The sequence below is a fragment of the Sinohyriopsis cumingii genome, chromosome 7 (assembly GCF_028554795.1).
Source record: "Sinohyriopsis cumingii isolate HCF-2022 chromosome 7, ASM2855479v2, whole genome shotgun sequence".
Taxonomy (NCBI): Eukaryota; Metazoa; Mollusca; class Bivalvia; order Unionida; family Unionidae; genus Sinohyriopsis; species Sinohyriopsis cumingii.
The window spans coordinates 29,431,147-29,447,955 of NC_142967.1; the positions used below are offsets into that span (position 1 = coordinate 29,431,147).

A 16,809-nucleotide genomic window follows, 5' to 3' on the forward strand; every position below is an offset into this window, starting at 1 on the left:
AAAGCAAAACAAATGTATATTGATGTGAATAGTCAGTTTGTTTTGTGTAAAATCTAATCAATACAACATAAAAAGCAGGAACTTCATTAATAGATCCCGAAAAAAAAAATCATCAGAAATTTTTGCTGAGTAATACTTTTTACTACGATTTTCCACGTGATATCAAAGAAACTTTAATTGTCCGTGTTGATAAAAGTTTAGTAAGGAACTTTGTTTCAACCTTCCTAAAGGAGTATGATTTTGGCTGGCTAGATTCAAACGCAAAGGTTAAATGACGTTACACGAATTCTTAATTGCCAATACTGATAGTCATTTTTGAAGTTGGAGAAAAATTTATAAATAATAGTAGCGAAATTATTTCAAGCACGGGGAAAATGTTTCTTTGTCTTTGTTTTTCTTTTTTTTTTTGGGGGGGGATAAACAACTGGATTAAGATGTCAGAGAGAAAAATTCTAAAAGAAATACTCTGATCATTAAGAGAAAGAAAAACGTTTGAACTAACACTTCGTTTATATCATAAAATTGGTGTACTAATAACTGATTTTTTTTTAAATTAAGTTTTAGGCTGCAATGGGTATTATGCAAAAACAAGAGTAAGAATTTCACTCAATATCGGTTGCGTAGAGTGAAAAATTGCTTTTAATCTTTTCGCAGGTGTTAACGTACAAGTTAAATCCGATAATTCTGTCACCGCCCTCAGATTAATTACATCACATTAAATCATAGTTCTGTTACACTGCTTTTATCTTTTACGTCCGAGGGCATCTTGTCATTATAAATGACAAAGACGGGACTGTCTGATAAAATTAATTGAGAAGTTTGCGCTTTTCTAGACCTTTGTTTTTCATAGCGCATCGCGAAGTTGGAAATGTAACGCTGCGGGGGTGAAGTTTTGCTTTCCAGCTACACACTAGGTGCTTACTGTGTGGAAAACTTTGACAAACTTTGGACATAACATTTCAATTAAACGCAAGTACCTTCTAGAATGAATGGCCTTCCTAGCTAAAATAAAACCATCTTTTTTCTACTAGATATGAAACTAAATATTAAGTCAATGAGACTCATATCTGGACTCTCCGAACCATATATATATATAGAGAGAGAGAGAGAGAGAGAGAGAGACAGACAGACAGACAGACAGACAGACAGAGAAAGAGACAGACAGACAACAGAGACAGTAAAATTAAACCTGGTTCCTAACAATGTGTATAATTACTTAACAGTCTAATTGTACGCCATGGATTAAATAAATAGAAGACAAGTTATATCCATTTGGGTTTTTGGTGAGGAGATTCAGATCGTTTTATCACACAACCAAACTGCAACTCAATGGAATTCTCTGTTGTTTTTGGACAATACACATCGCTACCTAAAACATAATATCCCACGATGATAGTCTTATTAAATAAACGAGTTACTGGTACTGTGTGTGAGAGCAACTGAAAATGCTAGTAAGATACAGTGGAAACTTTGCTAGAATTATTGGGGGGGGGGGGGGTCCTTTACCCTTGCTTATTCGGGATATATAATAGACCTAGTGTTATCCTCGATATCATTAGAGGAGACTAATGCAGGCAAGATCTGCGGTGGTTCAGTGGTTACACTCGCAATCGAAAGGATGCCGGATCTAATGATACAGTCAGAGTACCGAGGTAGGCTACCGTGATACGTCCTTATACAAGACTCTTTTCTCCAATTGCCTCTTCAATAAATAGGCTATTGGTGTTGTTTTGTCCTAAAGAACCAAACCAAACCAAATCCATCAAAGTAGAAATATGCTTGTGTTGGGAAAAGAACCAAACCAAACCAAATCCCATCAAAGTAGAAATATGCTTGTGTTGGGAAAAGAACCAAACCAAACCAAATCCCATCAAAGTAGAAATATGCTTGTGTTGGGAAAAGAACCAAACCAAACCAAATCCCATCAAAGTAGAAATATGCTTGTGTTGGGAAAAGCAAACATTCTGAATTCTTGGGGGGGGGGGTAATTAAAAAAAAGTTTGAATCTTCCCGAAATCTGCTCGTTCTCTCACAATTCTCATAAAACTACCATGTTAAAAGTACCTCAGCAAAGTCAACATGCATGCTTTCGACACTATTGTGTACAATACAACTGTGGAACTTCATATTTGAGAAACTTTTGGATATCTTGTTGACCATGACTGCCTCCAAGGCCCATAGAAGTATTTATATTTGTTCCTGTCATGGTACTTTGAGACATTCAAGTCCTGTTTAATTTTAATGCCTTAGCGAGCATACTTGACGTTTTTATTGTAATAGGCTTTAATTAAATTGCAATAACTTACTCGTTTGATCAAGAGAGACAGAGAGAGAGAGAGAGGGGGGGGGGGGCATTGTGCTTGTTGCGGTAATAACACCACATCATCACTAAATACAATAGCTAGGCATGCTACAACCCAGAGGTCAATTGCATAATTTCATTCCCGGGCCGTTGGCTAGGTGAGGATGGAGCTGTCTCGTGCGGTGTTCCGAAAGCTCGCAGCTGCAAATAGCAGTTTTTCCACTGTTTAGATCATGAATATTCTTGCATTCATATTGTTGTTTGGCCAAATCTGTTGTGAATTTTTCCTGACACTTAGTATTAAAGATAAAGCAACGTAAACGTGGATACCATTAAAAGCCCTAGACAAGGTTGTTTGATTTTTTCTTTATTTTCTGTTGCTCTTTATTTCCTTATTTTTCAAATACAAATTAATAGATATTAAAGATAAGATAGACTCAGTATTAATACTTTCATAAGCGTAAACAAAATACCTTATTTATTTTAATAAACACTCCTCGGGTAGAAGATTGCAATTTTTTTTTTTTACCTGACTCTTAGAATACCAAATTAAAACACGATCAGAGTAAGAATCAGCTAGTACACGGAATGATTGATTGAGTTATAAATCCACTGTATAACAACCATATCTGCCTAATGAAAATTTGGTCTTTATATGCTCGCGATTTTCTTCCCTTTCTATCCACCAGATATCTGGTTGCAGGCAACAACAAAAAAATCTTTTCTTTACTAAACATGGACCGGATCATCAGCTGATACATACTGTGCTAAACATGGACCGTATCATCAGCTGATAACACTTTACTAAACATGGACCATACCGTTAGTTGATACACACTTTATTAAACATGGACCAAACCAATAGTTGATACATACTTTGCTAAACGTGGACTGTACCATTAGTTGATACATTTTTTTAAAAAATGGATCATACATCATTAGCTGATACACGCTTTATTAAACATGGTCCCTATAATACCATTAACTGATACACGCTTTATTAAACATGGTCCAATACCATTAGCTGGTACACGCTTTGCGAAGCGCATAAGCTTAATATCTCACTTTTTAAACAGCGTGGATTAGGTTTTAAATTTGACTTTAATGGCATTCTGTATTATTCATAATGCAAAAGTGGGATCTGTGATCTTTTAGTTTTATTTTTCTTGTGGAAAAGGATAAAGGGAACTTTATTAAGCTGAAAACATTTATCAAAGCTACAAGTATATCACTGGCTAACTGCGTTCTAAAGCTGAAACCCTTGACTCTACGGGGTCTTCAAATCGATTTTGACATCCGTAATCTATGTCAAATGACAAAACAAAACTTGGAGTTACCGAACGAAGCACGTGACAAACCCGTATCTCCAGATTTTAAAATTGTATTCAGTATTTTTGTCGCCCATGTGCAATAATACAATTATGTCTAAGATAACTTCCGTGTCTGTATCAACCATTAGAAAACAAATTCTGATTTCTAAAATTGGATGAGCCAATTTTAATAAAATTTGGTATAAATGTTTAAAGAATATTACAGCAAGTTTATGTCCAATGAATTTTCTGTAGCAATAAGCTGACTAAGACTTCATCCTTTCCTGAGAATAAAAAAGTAAAAACAACTGTTTTGTTTGCACAATGTGCGAACTGCATATGACTATTTTTGTCATCTGTACTGCTTTTTATATTGACACTTTCGTTGTCAATCATCATTTTTAAGATTTTTTCGTTGGCATACCATAAGCTGGATATATTCTCTTTATTGAACTGATGTTGTTCATGAATGATTGCTGTGTTCCTATAACAACGGATTCCCATTGTTAAATTGACGTTGCTCGTGAATGTTCGCTATGTATTCCCATAACAACGGATTCCTTTTTTTTAATTGACGTTGTTCATGAATGATTGTTGTTTTCCCATAACAACGGATTCCTATTGTTGAATTGGTGTTGTTCATGAATGCTTGCTATGTTTTCCCATAACAATGGGTTCCCATTGTTGAATTGATGTTGTTCATGAATGCCTGCTATGTTTTCCTATAACAACGGATTCCCATTGTTAAATTGACGTTGCTCGTGAATGTTCGTATGTATTCCCATAACAACGGATTCCTTTTTTGAACTGACGTTGTTCGTGAATGCTTGTTATGTATTCCCATAACAACGGATTCATATTGTTGAATTGACGTTGTTTGTGAATGCTCGTTATGTATTCCCATAAAAACGGATTCCTATTGTTGAATTGGCGTTGTTCGTGAATGCTTGTTATGTATTCCCATAACAACGGATTCCTATTGTTGAATTGACGTTGTTTGTGAATGTTCGTTATGTATTCCCATAACAACGGATTCCTATTGTTGAATTGGCGTTGTTCGTGAATGCTCGTTATGTATTCCCCTAACAACGGATTCATATTGTTGAACTGATGTTGTTTGTGAATGTTCCTTATGTATTCCCATAACAACGGATTCCTATTGTTGAACTGACGTTGATTGTGAATCCTCGTTATGTATTCCCACAGTTTAGAGTTGATTGAACGAGTAGTAGATACAAACTGTCTGTAAATGAAGGTTTATTCAATTGTATCCCGCATTAGAGTAACCTTTCTGTGGAACTTTTAAAGAGCAACTTTAGCATCCGTTAATGCTATATGATATTACAACATTCGTTTGCCTTGCACATTATCAATATCAATGTGCATGCATGTCATGAACCAGTTGTAGTGTTTGACTGAATAATAATCCTGTCAGGCTTATAGTCATTAAATAAATTGTCAGAGGTGTCATAATAGTATCACAACTCTTGAAATATGCGTATATTTGAGTGAATCAAGATCACGAACCCTTCATTTCGTGCTCATGTCAATAATGCATCAACAGATACCCATTTTACAAGCATTCTTGAAAAGAAAATGTTGCACGAATTTACATTGCAATATGGTTTCTTAAGTGAAGCAGTCTTGAGGAGTTACATCAAATACTTCGATGGTACCGTCAACACGTGTGGTTAGTTCTTCCCTACATAATGTAGTAGATAGTCTATGGATAGCACACAATCTAGGTTGAAACGTGTCGGGTGTATTTGTTATGGGCTATTTAAGAACCCACGAGCGTGCAGCTCTTCTAAAACACAATAGGTAGCGTGCAAAATTAAACGACTAAATCAACACGTATCAAGTATAAAAGCTGGACAGAACTCGGTCATTTTACAGTTTTGATTCAGCTTTTTCGACGTAATAACCGCCTGCTCCGAACTGAGGATCTTATTTTACTTAATTCTTTCCTCTTCGTGCATATTCTTCTTGGTTTACCAAGGTTTTGGTGAACAGTTCCATTGTGCATTCATACCATGTCTACAAATCTTGGATGTATCGTTTACAAGTCCCATGACATGTTTGATTATTATTATTATTATTATTAATGTAACTGTGCATTCATTTTGGATTACATATGTGAATACGTGCCTTTAATTTGGAGCCTAGATCAAGCTGTAGCATTAAGCTTCTGAAGTTTCTGTGGTGCCGTTTTGATTCATAATTCCTAACAGGCACTTATGACTGCATCAGTACTGAGTTATGATATGTTGGGTGTTTGTTGTTCACAGTTTTAACTAAGACAAAATGAATTTATTTATTTTTATTTATTTTTTCGTTATTTCCTTTCACATTTCTTTCCTTCCTTCCTTTTAATTTAGATGTAAACTATCCACATTCGTAGATGAAGGCGAACAGAGTGGATGTCATATTATATCTTTATTTTCTATTGCTATCATTCTGCTTTAATACATTTCTCTCACTATCTATATCTTTCTCCCTCTCCTCCATCCTTCCTATATATCTCTGTAAACTCGGATAAATTCGTTAAATAGATAACTTAAGTCAGTTTTCCTTATATCGTTAGAATAAGACATATCTCATATTATAGTCTTATTTTTCAAGCATTTTAAGATTTCAATTTTTTTGTAAAGTCCATCTAATTTTCTCAAGAATTATTACTAAGAACATTCTTTGACACCCCCATATTCAGTTATAACATTCAGCATTAATGTCATATAATGTCATAAACACACACACACACACACACACATATATATATATATAGAGAGAGAGAGAGAGATACATACATACATACATACATACATACATACATACATACACACATAGATACCTCTCTCTTTGAGAGAGAGAGAGAGAGAGAGAGAGAGAGAGAGAATAAACTGTAAAATTTGACAGCTAAATTTTAGGATAATTTAACTAAACAAACACTGAATGCCGGATTGAATAAAAATAATTTTTAAAAAAAACAAACAAAAAACATTAAAATCCCTTTCTTACATACATTGTCTACCATAGATAAGCAAGACCCTGAATACAGATCAGTGGGTTAAATTATGTTGCTCTGTTATTCATCCAGGATAATTTGCTCGCCATGATTTTTTGCTTCAAATGAATATTCTAATCAAGAGATATAAATGTACGTATTGGTTCAGTAATGGCATTTTATTTGGCTGCGATTTGCAGTAATTCAAATTTTAAAATGTTAACGATAAAATTTAATGAAGATTGTGAATGTCAGTATTTCAGTTATTCTGGCATGCACATATTTGTTTTATTTATTTATTTCCCTTTCAGTCTAGTTAACTTGAAAGTAGAGATCCCAAGATTTTTGATAAAACTTGCGACATAAATTTTAATGACATTTTATACCAGCAAATTTAACTCCCAAGAATGTGACCGTGATACTGATATAAAGTTCTTGCTGTGATCATCTGTACAGTTAAACTTGTTGCCGTTATGGAAGAGTTAATAAAATACAGATTTGAATGCAACAGAGTATATTATTTGTACATTATTTAAACTAAGCTATCTTAAGTATTTGACATCTTTATCTTTAGAAACTTATATATATATATATATATATATATATATAGAGAGAGAGAGAGAGAGAGAGAGTTTACTGTGTACTTTAGTGATTTTATTTAATAGTCGGTATATTTAAACCTCTCTGAGTTTCATTTTCGAGCTTTTCTTTTCCATTTCTTCTTCTTTTTAAACGCTTACACGACCAGAGTGTCAAACTTGATTGTCTTTATCTTAATTGAATATTAAATGTCACTATAAAACAGCTAGGTGATGCACGCTCGAATAGAATTTTTATATTTTGTCAATGAATTTTGCTTTAACTTTAAAAAATTTGTATAGCAAAACATGTGAATCACGTACTTTTCACCAGTAATGAATTTCCTAACATGCTTTTACTTGGCTCCAAATTTTACTATATTGGAATAAGCGTTTGCTGTTTTGTGACTGTTCTTGTTGTTATTCGCGTTTATTAAGAAAAGACAATAACTAGTCATTAATTATACATGGACAACATGTATGCTATCGTTTAATCACTTTAGGGCATTTAATTTATAATAAAAAAATGATTAGGAGTATTTTTACTGAAGATTTTGCGAACGTTACAAACGGAACGAAAATAAAACGAAAGATAATAACTATAATTCATTGTTTACTTAATTAAAGTAAACGCAAATGAACAGAATCAATGTTCGTGTATAACATTATATAACATTATATACATTATGGACATGATATTTAAATGAGGCTTCGCGACCTCCTCCATCCCCGTTAAATTCAGTAATTACTGAAATTTTATGTAAAAAATATAGAGACATGTACATTATTGAAGTAGTTCATCCGTTCCTTTCTAAATATAGTACCTCTCATTTATAAAGAAGATCGCATTTATCGAATATCCGGGTATATCGCTGATTTGACTCCAACTGAATAGAATATATTATTAAGTTTAAACTACGAATGATTTGTAACGAAATTATATTGCAAAAGGATATAGATGCAAGAATCATTTGTTCGTACCGGTTTACTATTAATGGGATGTGATGTACTTATATTCCTTGGAAATGGCAAACAATAGTGAAACATATAATACTAATTCTGGAAAATATTTCTGATAAAGAAAATATATAAAATTAGCAATTATCGTGGAAATACATACCCTACGTACTAGTGGCAATCTAAAATCTGTCTTCCTACGTGCCAATAATTTAAACCCTATTGTTAAGGAGGTTCATAAAATCTTCTTAATTAGGATCACTTTCAATCTTAATATGTATTTGCATAATTTACTACTTATAATTTTAACCAACTTTTTTATATAAAATATTAAGATCTTACGCTCATTTCAACCCCTGTTGCACGACAGCTAATGAAATATCTGTAAATCAATTTGATATCGTGTGAATACATTAGTATATGACAAGACAGTTACTTTACAAAACAAAATTAATTTGAGACGAATCACACTATTCATGGCTTCCTTTTAACGAAACCATCTGGGAATACTAACTGTACAACTGTCTGGGTGTACCAAGTGTACAACTGTCTGGGTATACCAATTGTACATTTGTCTGGGTCTACCAATTGTACCACTGTCTGGATGTACCAACTGTACAACTGTCTGGGTATAACAATTGTACCACTGTCTGGGTATACCAATTGTACAACTGTCTGGGTATACCAACAGTACAACCGTCTGGATATATGATTTGTACAACTGTTTGTGTATACCATTTGTACAATTTTCTGGTTATACCATTTGTACCGTCTGGGTATACCAATTGTACCACTGTCAGGGTATAACAACTGTGCAACTGTCTGGATATACCAGTTGTACAAATGTCTGGATATACAGTTAGTACAACCCTCTGGATATACCAGTTGTACAACTGCCTGGTTATGTTAATTGTTCAGTCATCTGTGTATACCAATTGTACAGCCATCTGGGTATACCACTTCTACAACTGTCTTGGTATACCAATTTTACAACTGTCTGGGTATACCGATTGTGCAAACGTATGGGTATACCAATTGTATTATTGTCTGGGTATTTACCAATTGTACCACCGTCTGGACATACCAATTGTACAATCGTCTGGGTATACAAATTGTACAACCGTCAGGGTATACCAACTGTGCAACCGTCAGGGTATGCCAACTGTACAATTGTCTGGGTATACCAGTTGTACAACTCTCTAGGCATACCATTTGTACAACAATCTGGATATACCAGTTGTACAAATGTCATTGTATACCAATTGTACAAATGTCATTTTATACCAATTGTACAAATGTCTGGTTATACAAATTGTACAATCGTCTGTGTATACCAGTTGTACAGCCGTCTGGGTATACCACTTATACAGCTGTCTGGTTATAACAACTGTACAGCTATCTGGATATACCAGTTGTACAACCATCTGGATATACCAATTGTACAACCGTCTGGGTATACCAATTGTACAACCGTCTGGGTATACCAATTGTACAACCGTCTGGGTATACCAGTTGTACAATCTTCTGGATATACCAGTTGTACACCGTCTGGGTATACCAATTGTACAACCGTCTGGGTATACCAATTGTACAGTCTTCTGGATATACCAGTTGTACAACCGTCTGGGTATACCAATTGTACAACCGTCTGGGTATACCAGTTGTACAATCTTCTGGATATACCAGTTGTACAACCGTCTGAATATAACAATTGTACTCGTTCCCCTTGGTTTAAGACCTAACATATTCATATTTGGTATATATGTAGAAATATAAGCAAAACATTTTCGTTATTCCACTTTCTCTGCAGGATTAATTATAGGATATATAAATGTTTGAAATTTGTGCGTTCGTAATTTTTGTGCTCATGATCATTCTTGAGTACATGCATGTAATCTGAGTTATTTATCAAAACTTTATTCAATCAAAATACCATCTAAATCTGAAATTACGTGTTCGTTCTTGTCTTCTGATATCAAGACTTCTGACTCCCCACCCCTTTTTCTGAAACTGAAATATATAGGCTGCATACAAAAAGATATATCGGTAAACGAAAGGAGTCAACCATATACATGATATAGAGTTTGGAACTTAGGGTTGAAAGTTTTAGTCCAGGTTAAAAGAGGATTTGAGTGATGATAAGTGAGTGACATGTTTGTCTCTTGGTTTATTTTAATAAGAGGCAAATTTACCCACTTCGTCATAAGCCCAGACAGTGCGACGAATAAGAGAGGAACAAGTCCAAGCTTCACAGCACACCTTCACCGCTGGCATGTTGATTATTTTAGATGAAAGCAGCAAATATCTTTTTTCTTCGTTTCTTTTTCTCATATGACAACCATAAATGAAAGTTTAGTAAAAGTGACCGGTTTCGTAAGAGAGACATGCATGCATGATTTTTAAAATCAAGCTTGTGATACATACTATAAAATGCGCATATGTATTAAAACTCCTTATCTTTTTGTATTTTTCTTTTTAAGATGTATTTTTCAAGTTAAAAAAATATAAATCAATTTAAACAAATATAAAACATAGATTTTGATTATACAGTTACAACTTATCTAGAGAAAAAAAAGGTTTTTAATTGCGGAGGTGACGATTAATGATAACTTTTATTTTTTAACCAAACTAACGCGCATAATGAAATGCTATGTGAATTATTACAATTAATGGTTGAAAGTATTTTCATGGTGTTAATTCTAATATTTATACACAAATGCATTTTGTTCTGGTAGCAAATATTTTAAAATTACCTGAAATGTTTTTAGTAAATGCAGTGGCCGATTGGCCAAGGTATTAGACCGTGATCAGACAGGTGCTGTTTCAATTCCGAGCATCGGATTAGCCCGGATCGTCCATGTTGGTGTGTTCTTGGGCAAGGTACTTGACTCCACTTTCCTGGGCATGAGGTAACCAACAAAGTGTTGATGTGCCGTTAACCCCCAAACCAGGTCAAATCAAAGAGATGTATGTTCTCTGTACTAAAAGCAACATCAACCATTTACTCGCATGTAAGTTGAGTCCAACTGAAAATAGCAGGATCTGTGTTGTTTGTTCTACCGATTACTCCTAACAAATGCACAGGCCCAATCTGCGGGCGCAGACAAATAATTTTTTTATATTTATTCTTATTGTTTATGAAGTTTGCGGATGGATCTGATTTATAAGTGAGTATATACACAGTACATCTTAATTTAGTTTCCGTTGCATTTTAAATTATTTTTATATATTTATTCTTATTGTGTGGTCATTTTGCTTGCATAGGTAAAGAACATGATGATTGAGCAAACATATATCCAATCTAAAATTGTGAAAATATTTCATGTGAGATCAGATAAAACGTAAAAGTATATAATTAACAAGCAAGATAACGAATACAAGTGCAGACAGACTCTGTTCACTATATTTTTTAAAGATGACCCCATACATTTTTTGTTAAAAAGAATACAAGATAAAATGCTGTGATACTATATACATTCTAACAAGGTATTTACACTATTATTAAAATCTTTAAATCATACATGTGTGTATAATGTGAAACATGAGTCAGAGTATTATGTTAAAGGCTAAATAGTTGGTGCTTGATGTCTGCTTCTTCGTGCATAATTTTCAGTTTTAAACTTTTTCTTTCCTCCGTAGTTCCAAACACTCTACTACGAGCTCGCGGATGTAGAATATGCTATCTGCGTCTTCCTGCACGTCAGAGACTAATACTGAGGTAGAAGCCGCGGTGTCTAAGTTTTTAGGGTGCCTGACACGCAAATGCAAGTTTGCAGGTTTGAATCGTACCATCTGATCAGCCTGGGTCGGCTACAGTTACGTATCCTTGACAAAGGGACTTTGCTAAAGAACTTAATGCTGTTGTCGTGCCGTAAAACACCAAACCAACAAGACTAAACCAAAACTAAAACAGACAAAATGTGAAAGAGAATTATTCCTTAACAGTATGTAATAAGCGTAAAATGTGTTGCACATGGCGGATTCTCATTCATCGGTATTTAAGAGGCAATGACTCTTTTTTTAGTACATATAAATTTAATAAATAGTACAATTTCCTTGATCGTAATATGCTTACACAAATTTTAAACCTTCTTTACTCATTGTATGGAGTTCTTGTCATAAGATTTAGAGGGGCGTGTGTCGCCCTGGTCTCCGATTCATTTAGAAATTTTAGAATATTTTCATCTCCTGTTTTATGTACACACATTTATATACATGTTCCTCGCTATCTTTTGTTGGAGGCTGAATGAGACATTAGGTATTTGAGAAGAAAATAAGGTATTTGAAGTAAAGTTAAGATCTCCGTGCGCCGGAAATTAAGCAAATGAAGTAAATGAATTACACTTACTAAGATATATGTCCTGGAAATTATATGGACAAACTCTTTAAATTAACAAACAAGTACTTACACTTTGTAAAATATCAATACCCTTTTCGTGGTAAACTTAAACAAAGTTCGATGAGTTTGTACCAATTGGCATTTACTACTGCCTTCAAGACTGAGAAAAAATTCACTCTTCTTTACATTTTGCACAATTAATGGGGATATTCATCAACGTAAAATACATCAAATGGAAGAAACTTAATAGCGGGAAAGAAACGATTCTAATCGATGTATATTTTTCTTCATCGGAAATTTAGGATTATATCAGAATACATTTGTACTGTACATCAGTGCAAGGTCGAACCTTGAAATGTATTCCGTTAACAAATCGTCAATGAAATGCTCGTCGTACTTTTTTCTTCTTCTGACAATACGATTTTTAATGAGTCAAAAGACGCAGAAACGTTACATTAAACTCAATGGAAATAAGTAAGAGAAGAAAGGGTAACCAATTAACGTAATTGGTCCAACGATGTGCCCATTCAGTGGATAATAAATAGCATCCCACAACACGCTGCGTTTCCAGGATAATTTAATTATAAAAGTTATTGAATGTTTTTTTTTATTTGCTTCAGGTTGAAAAGTGAATTTACATATGGAAAGTTTATTTTACAGATTTGGTGCAATGATTCGTTTTGTTTTATAAGAATTCATAAATTTGTTCTTACGTAATTATAAATAATACCCCACACTATGACCTCAAAATAACAATAATTTTGATGCAAGGTGTATGTTGGTGTTTACACGAGTCATAATTCTTCATTATATAACTGAAATAAGGAGTCTATGATTTGATGTGTTAGCGATTTTTTGATAGATCGAAACGAAAAACATTTTCAACAGATTTTTAAAAGAAAGAAAGTTTAGATTTTGAGTCGGTTTTATTTGGACATTTTTCCAAACATTTCTGCTCGACTCTTGTACGCAGACAGCAAATGCTTCTCATGGACTAGAGTAAAACGAAACCACCGATGAATGAAGAAAAATGAGAAAATAGCACGAAATTTACATTACTTTCGTTTTCTTATGTATTTAACTTTTTTTTAAAAAAAGCACATATAAGAAGGAGGAAGATATTTAAGTGGAAGCATACAATGAATTTTTATTGATCTTTTAATTGTTTCTTACCTTGGGTCCACTTTGCCACCATGAATTTTGTTTGAAGGATCTTTAGACGATGATGTTAGCAGCGACATCCTTTCTGCAACTACGGGATTGCTAGACTTGCTCACCTCTGTCACCTTAACCAAAAGAACACACCAGTAATTATGATTCGTATAATTAGTGACTTGTTATAAGTACTAATTCTAATATTGAATAATTTGAAATGGCCTAAGACTATTTTAATGATATTGATGTAATAGATGAAATAGTCTGAATAATATTTAGGTTTAGAAATAAACATTTTTATTTTCTTGTTCCCGTTTTTGTTGTCCTTTTTAAATTGTTGCTGTTTTTCTCAAATCCTGCAATAAATGCAACAAAATGTACTGTTTCAGATGCTATTCTACGCCAAAAAGACAGACTTACTTTACACAAGTGAGGAAAACTTATTTTTTCTCTCGCAAACGACTGCAATCTGGAAACAGTGCGGTTCAGAATTTCTTAATATATCATCTGCGTTCATTCAATTTGAAGTCCACACAAATAGTTTTGTAAGTGAAATCACAATTCATTTTTCACTATCACAATTGAAGAGCTTGAGGACTTAGCATAATCCGTTGTTTAATTTAGGCCAACAAGTCACTGGCAGAGATCTTGAGTGGAATCAAGATAGATCCATGTATATAAGAGCAGGTCTTTATTAATCAAAGTCATCCGAATGGTACTCGGTCGTTGACTTTTAATGACTCACGCCCCGAAATGTTAGTGTATGCTAGTCTGCCGGCTCCTCCCACGACGCTGAGTGGTTAGCAAACAAAAGTGACGCGAAGTCGGGTAGAATATGGATTATGACAATGTCAGAAGATAACGACAATTATAGACATCAGATAACATTTTAGGACTCGATGAAATAATTGAAAAATAATAGAAAAGTATAAAACTATGCCAACAATATGAATTTAACAATTTTGCAACCAATAAGGTATGTGTTTTTAAGTGGGTTTTTTTTTTTTGTTGTTGTTGTTGTAAATCACGTAGTTTCCTGTCTGCGAGGTTTAAGTTTAATGCGCAAAAGATTAATTTTTTAAAAAGAACTGAAACATTTAGACACATCATAATTTTATTTTAAATTTGATAGCAAACATGGAGCTTGTCCGTAACTGTAAATGTGTCTTTAAAGCTTATATTTCCAACAATGATTTTCTTGAGGCAAACATCTCTATAAAGCAGTCTTTACTTAACAAAATGTTCTTCCGATATCACTATCATCACACAAAGTTTTGTCTATGCGCTGACATGTCTATATTTTCTCAAAAGGCTGTGTGTACTAGTGTATGCAACCGTGGTACGATATTATCTCTGTGCCTTAGTTCAACGCACGTAATCCCATAAACCTACTGCAATCTATTTTTTGCTGCCAGACGTCTTACTTTTTAGCACATCAACGACTCTCAAATAGGGCAGAAGTAAACAAATAAAAAAAACAACAATTCAGAGCCATTATGAACTCGGGATATATTTATCAGCTTGTAAAACACACACCTGTTTATTGGCAGACCGGAATTCTGAAGGTACTAACATGTACACCGCCTTGCACTAATGCCGTCAGATTTGTTTCACAAAAATTCCTATGTTCCTGTGTACAAATCCAATACAGATATTTAGCAATAATTAGCTTTAATCATCCTTTCCTGATAGAAAATGTCATTTATTCATTTATTAATGCAGATGAATATATATACACACACACACACACACACACACACACATATATATATATATATATATATATATATATATATATATATATATATATATATATATACACACATACACATACATACATACATACATACATACATACATACATAAGTAACTGTCAGTATTATGTTTTTTAATAACATTATGCCATGTCTTCTTTTTTGAACAGACCCCAATAGGGTCAATGGTTCTTTTTTTATGAATTATAACTGTAATAAGTCGAGGTGCAGCAGGTTCGATATCTAAGTTTTGGACAAGATTATCTTTATAAATCAAATTAAAAATTTGGGTGATGTTTTCGTTCTTATTCAGACTGCAAGATATTATACTGAACAAATCGCAGATTCATGGCAGCATTTGCTTGGTTATGCGAAAAGTCCGGACAACATGTATTGTAATATAACCAGAGAAAGAGAACTGCGCTATGGATGTTTGTAAAACATCTATCAGCTTCTTGATTTTAGAATACTTCAACAGGTGTGCTATATTATCCAAAGGTTCCATCATGTTATTTATAAACTCAGATTTGATCATTGTTATTAACATTAAACTTGCACAATCTGTGAAATTGGATTATCAAGTGTTGTGCTTTAAAAATTGGGTCATTGTGACCTAATTTCCATGATTTATTGAGTACGAAAGCAACTGAGTAAAATTATCTTAGGTAAATTAAAGACTTGACATCATGTTATTAAAAACATAATATTGTAAGTTTTACAATGTGTACACAGAAATTAAATAAAAGATGCAACACGCGCACACGCGCACACACACACACATACACATTCATAACTCTCAAGAAACACGTTGAACTATAAGTACATCGTGATCATAAATGGAATCAAACTTAGCTTGTTTCATTTGTACTTTCTTGCTTCAGTAATTTTATTAATATAAAAACTGGTTCATGGTTCCTTTGAATGCGTTTTTTGTTGTTGTTTGGGGAATGCATATTTCATCAGGTTGTTAGTAATTGAAGTGTTCTTACACACACACACACACACACACACACACACACACACACACATATATATATATATATATATATATATATATATATATATATATATATATATATATATATATATATCTGTGTGTGTGTGTGTGTGTGTGTGTGTGTATTCATCTGCATTAATAAACATTTTCTATTGAAAAAGATGACTGCAGCTAATTGTTAGCTTTAGATACCGACAAATATCCATCCCATCCTAAGATGGGTGAACTTAGGTTTAACATGTGTTGTGCACCAAAAATCCAAAAATGGGTCATTATGACCTATTTTCTATGATTTATTTAATACCAAAACAATGGTTAAAAATTCGTATGCTATAATTACACGAACATTTCACCCACTGCCACCAAATGTGCATTAAAAGTACTCCCTACGATAGTTGTGTGTTGATTAACTG

The 16,809-nt window shown here is 33.5% G+C and overlaps 1 protein-coding gene across 2 annotated transcripts in view; it reads right to left on the minus strand.

Annotated features, from left to right (window-relative positions):
• LOC149794949 (uncharacterized) overlaps nucleotides 1-14,262 on the minus strand; it is a 72,610-nt gene extending 58,348 nt beyond the window's left edge. The window contains exons 1-2 of one of the 2 annotated variants that reach the window (XM_089964611.1): nucleotides 14,066-14,262; nucleotides 13,664-13,776 (exon numbers count right to left, since the gene is read on the minus strand). In XM_089964611.1, coding sequence (XP_089820737.1) covers nucleotides 13,664-13,731 — 68 coding nt within the window. In that variant the 5' untranslated portion in view covers nucleotides 13,732-13,776; nucleotides 14,066-14,262. The remainder of the gene's footprint in view (nucleotides 1-13,663; nucleotides 13,777-14,065) is intronic. The other variant, XM_089964610.1, reaches the window with a different exon arrangement.
• Between the last annotated feature and the right edge of the window lie 2,547 nt (nucleotides 14,263-16,809).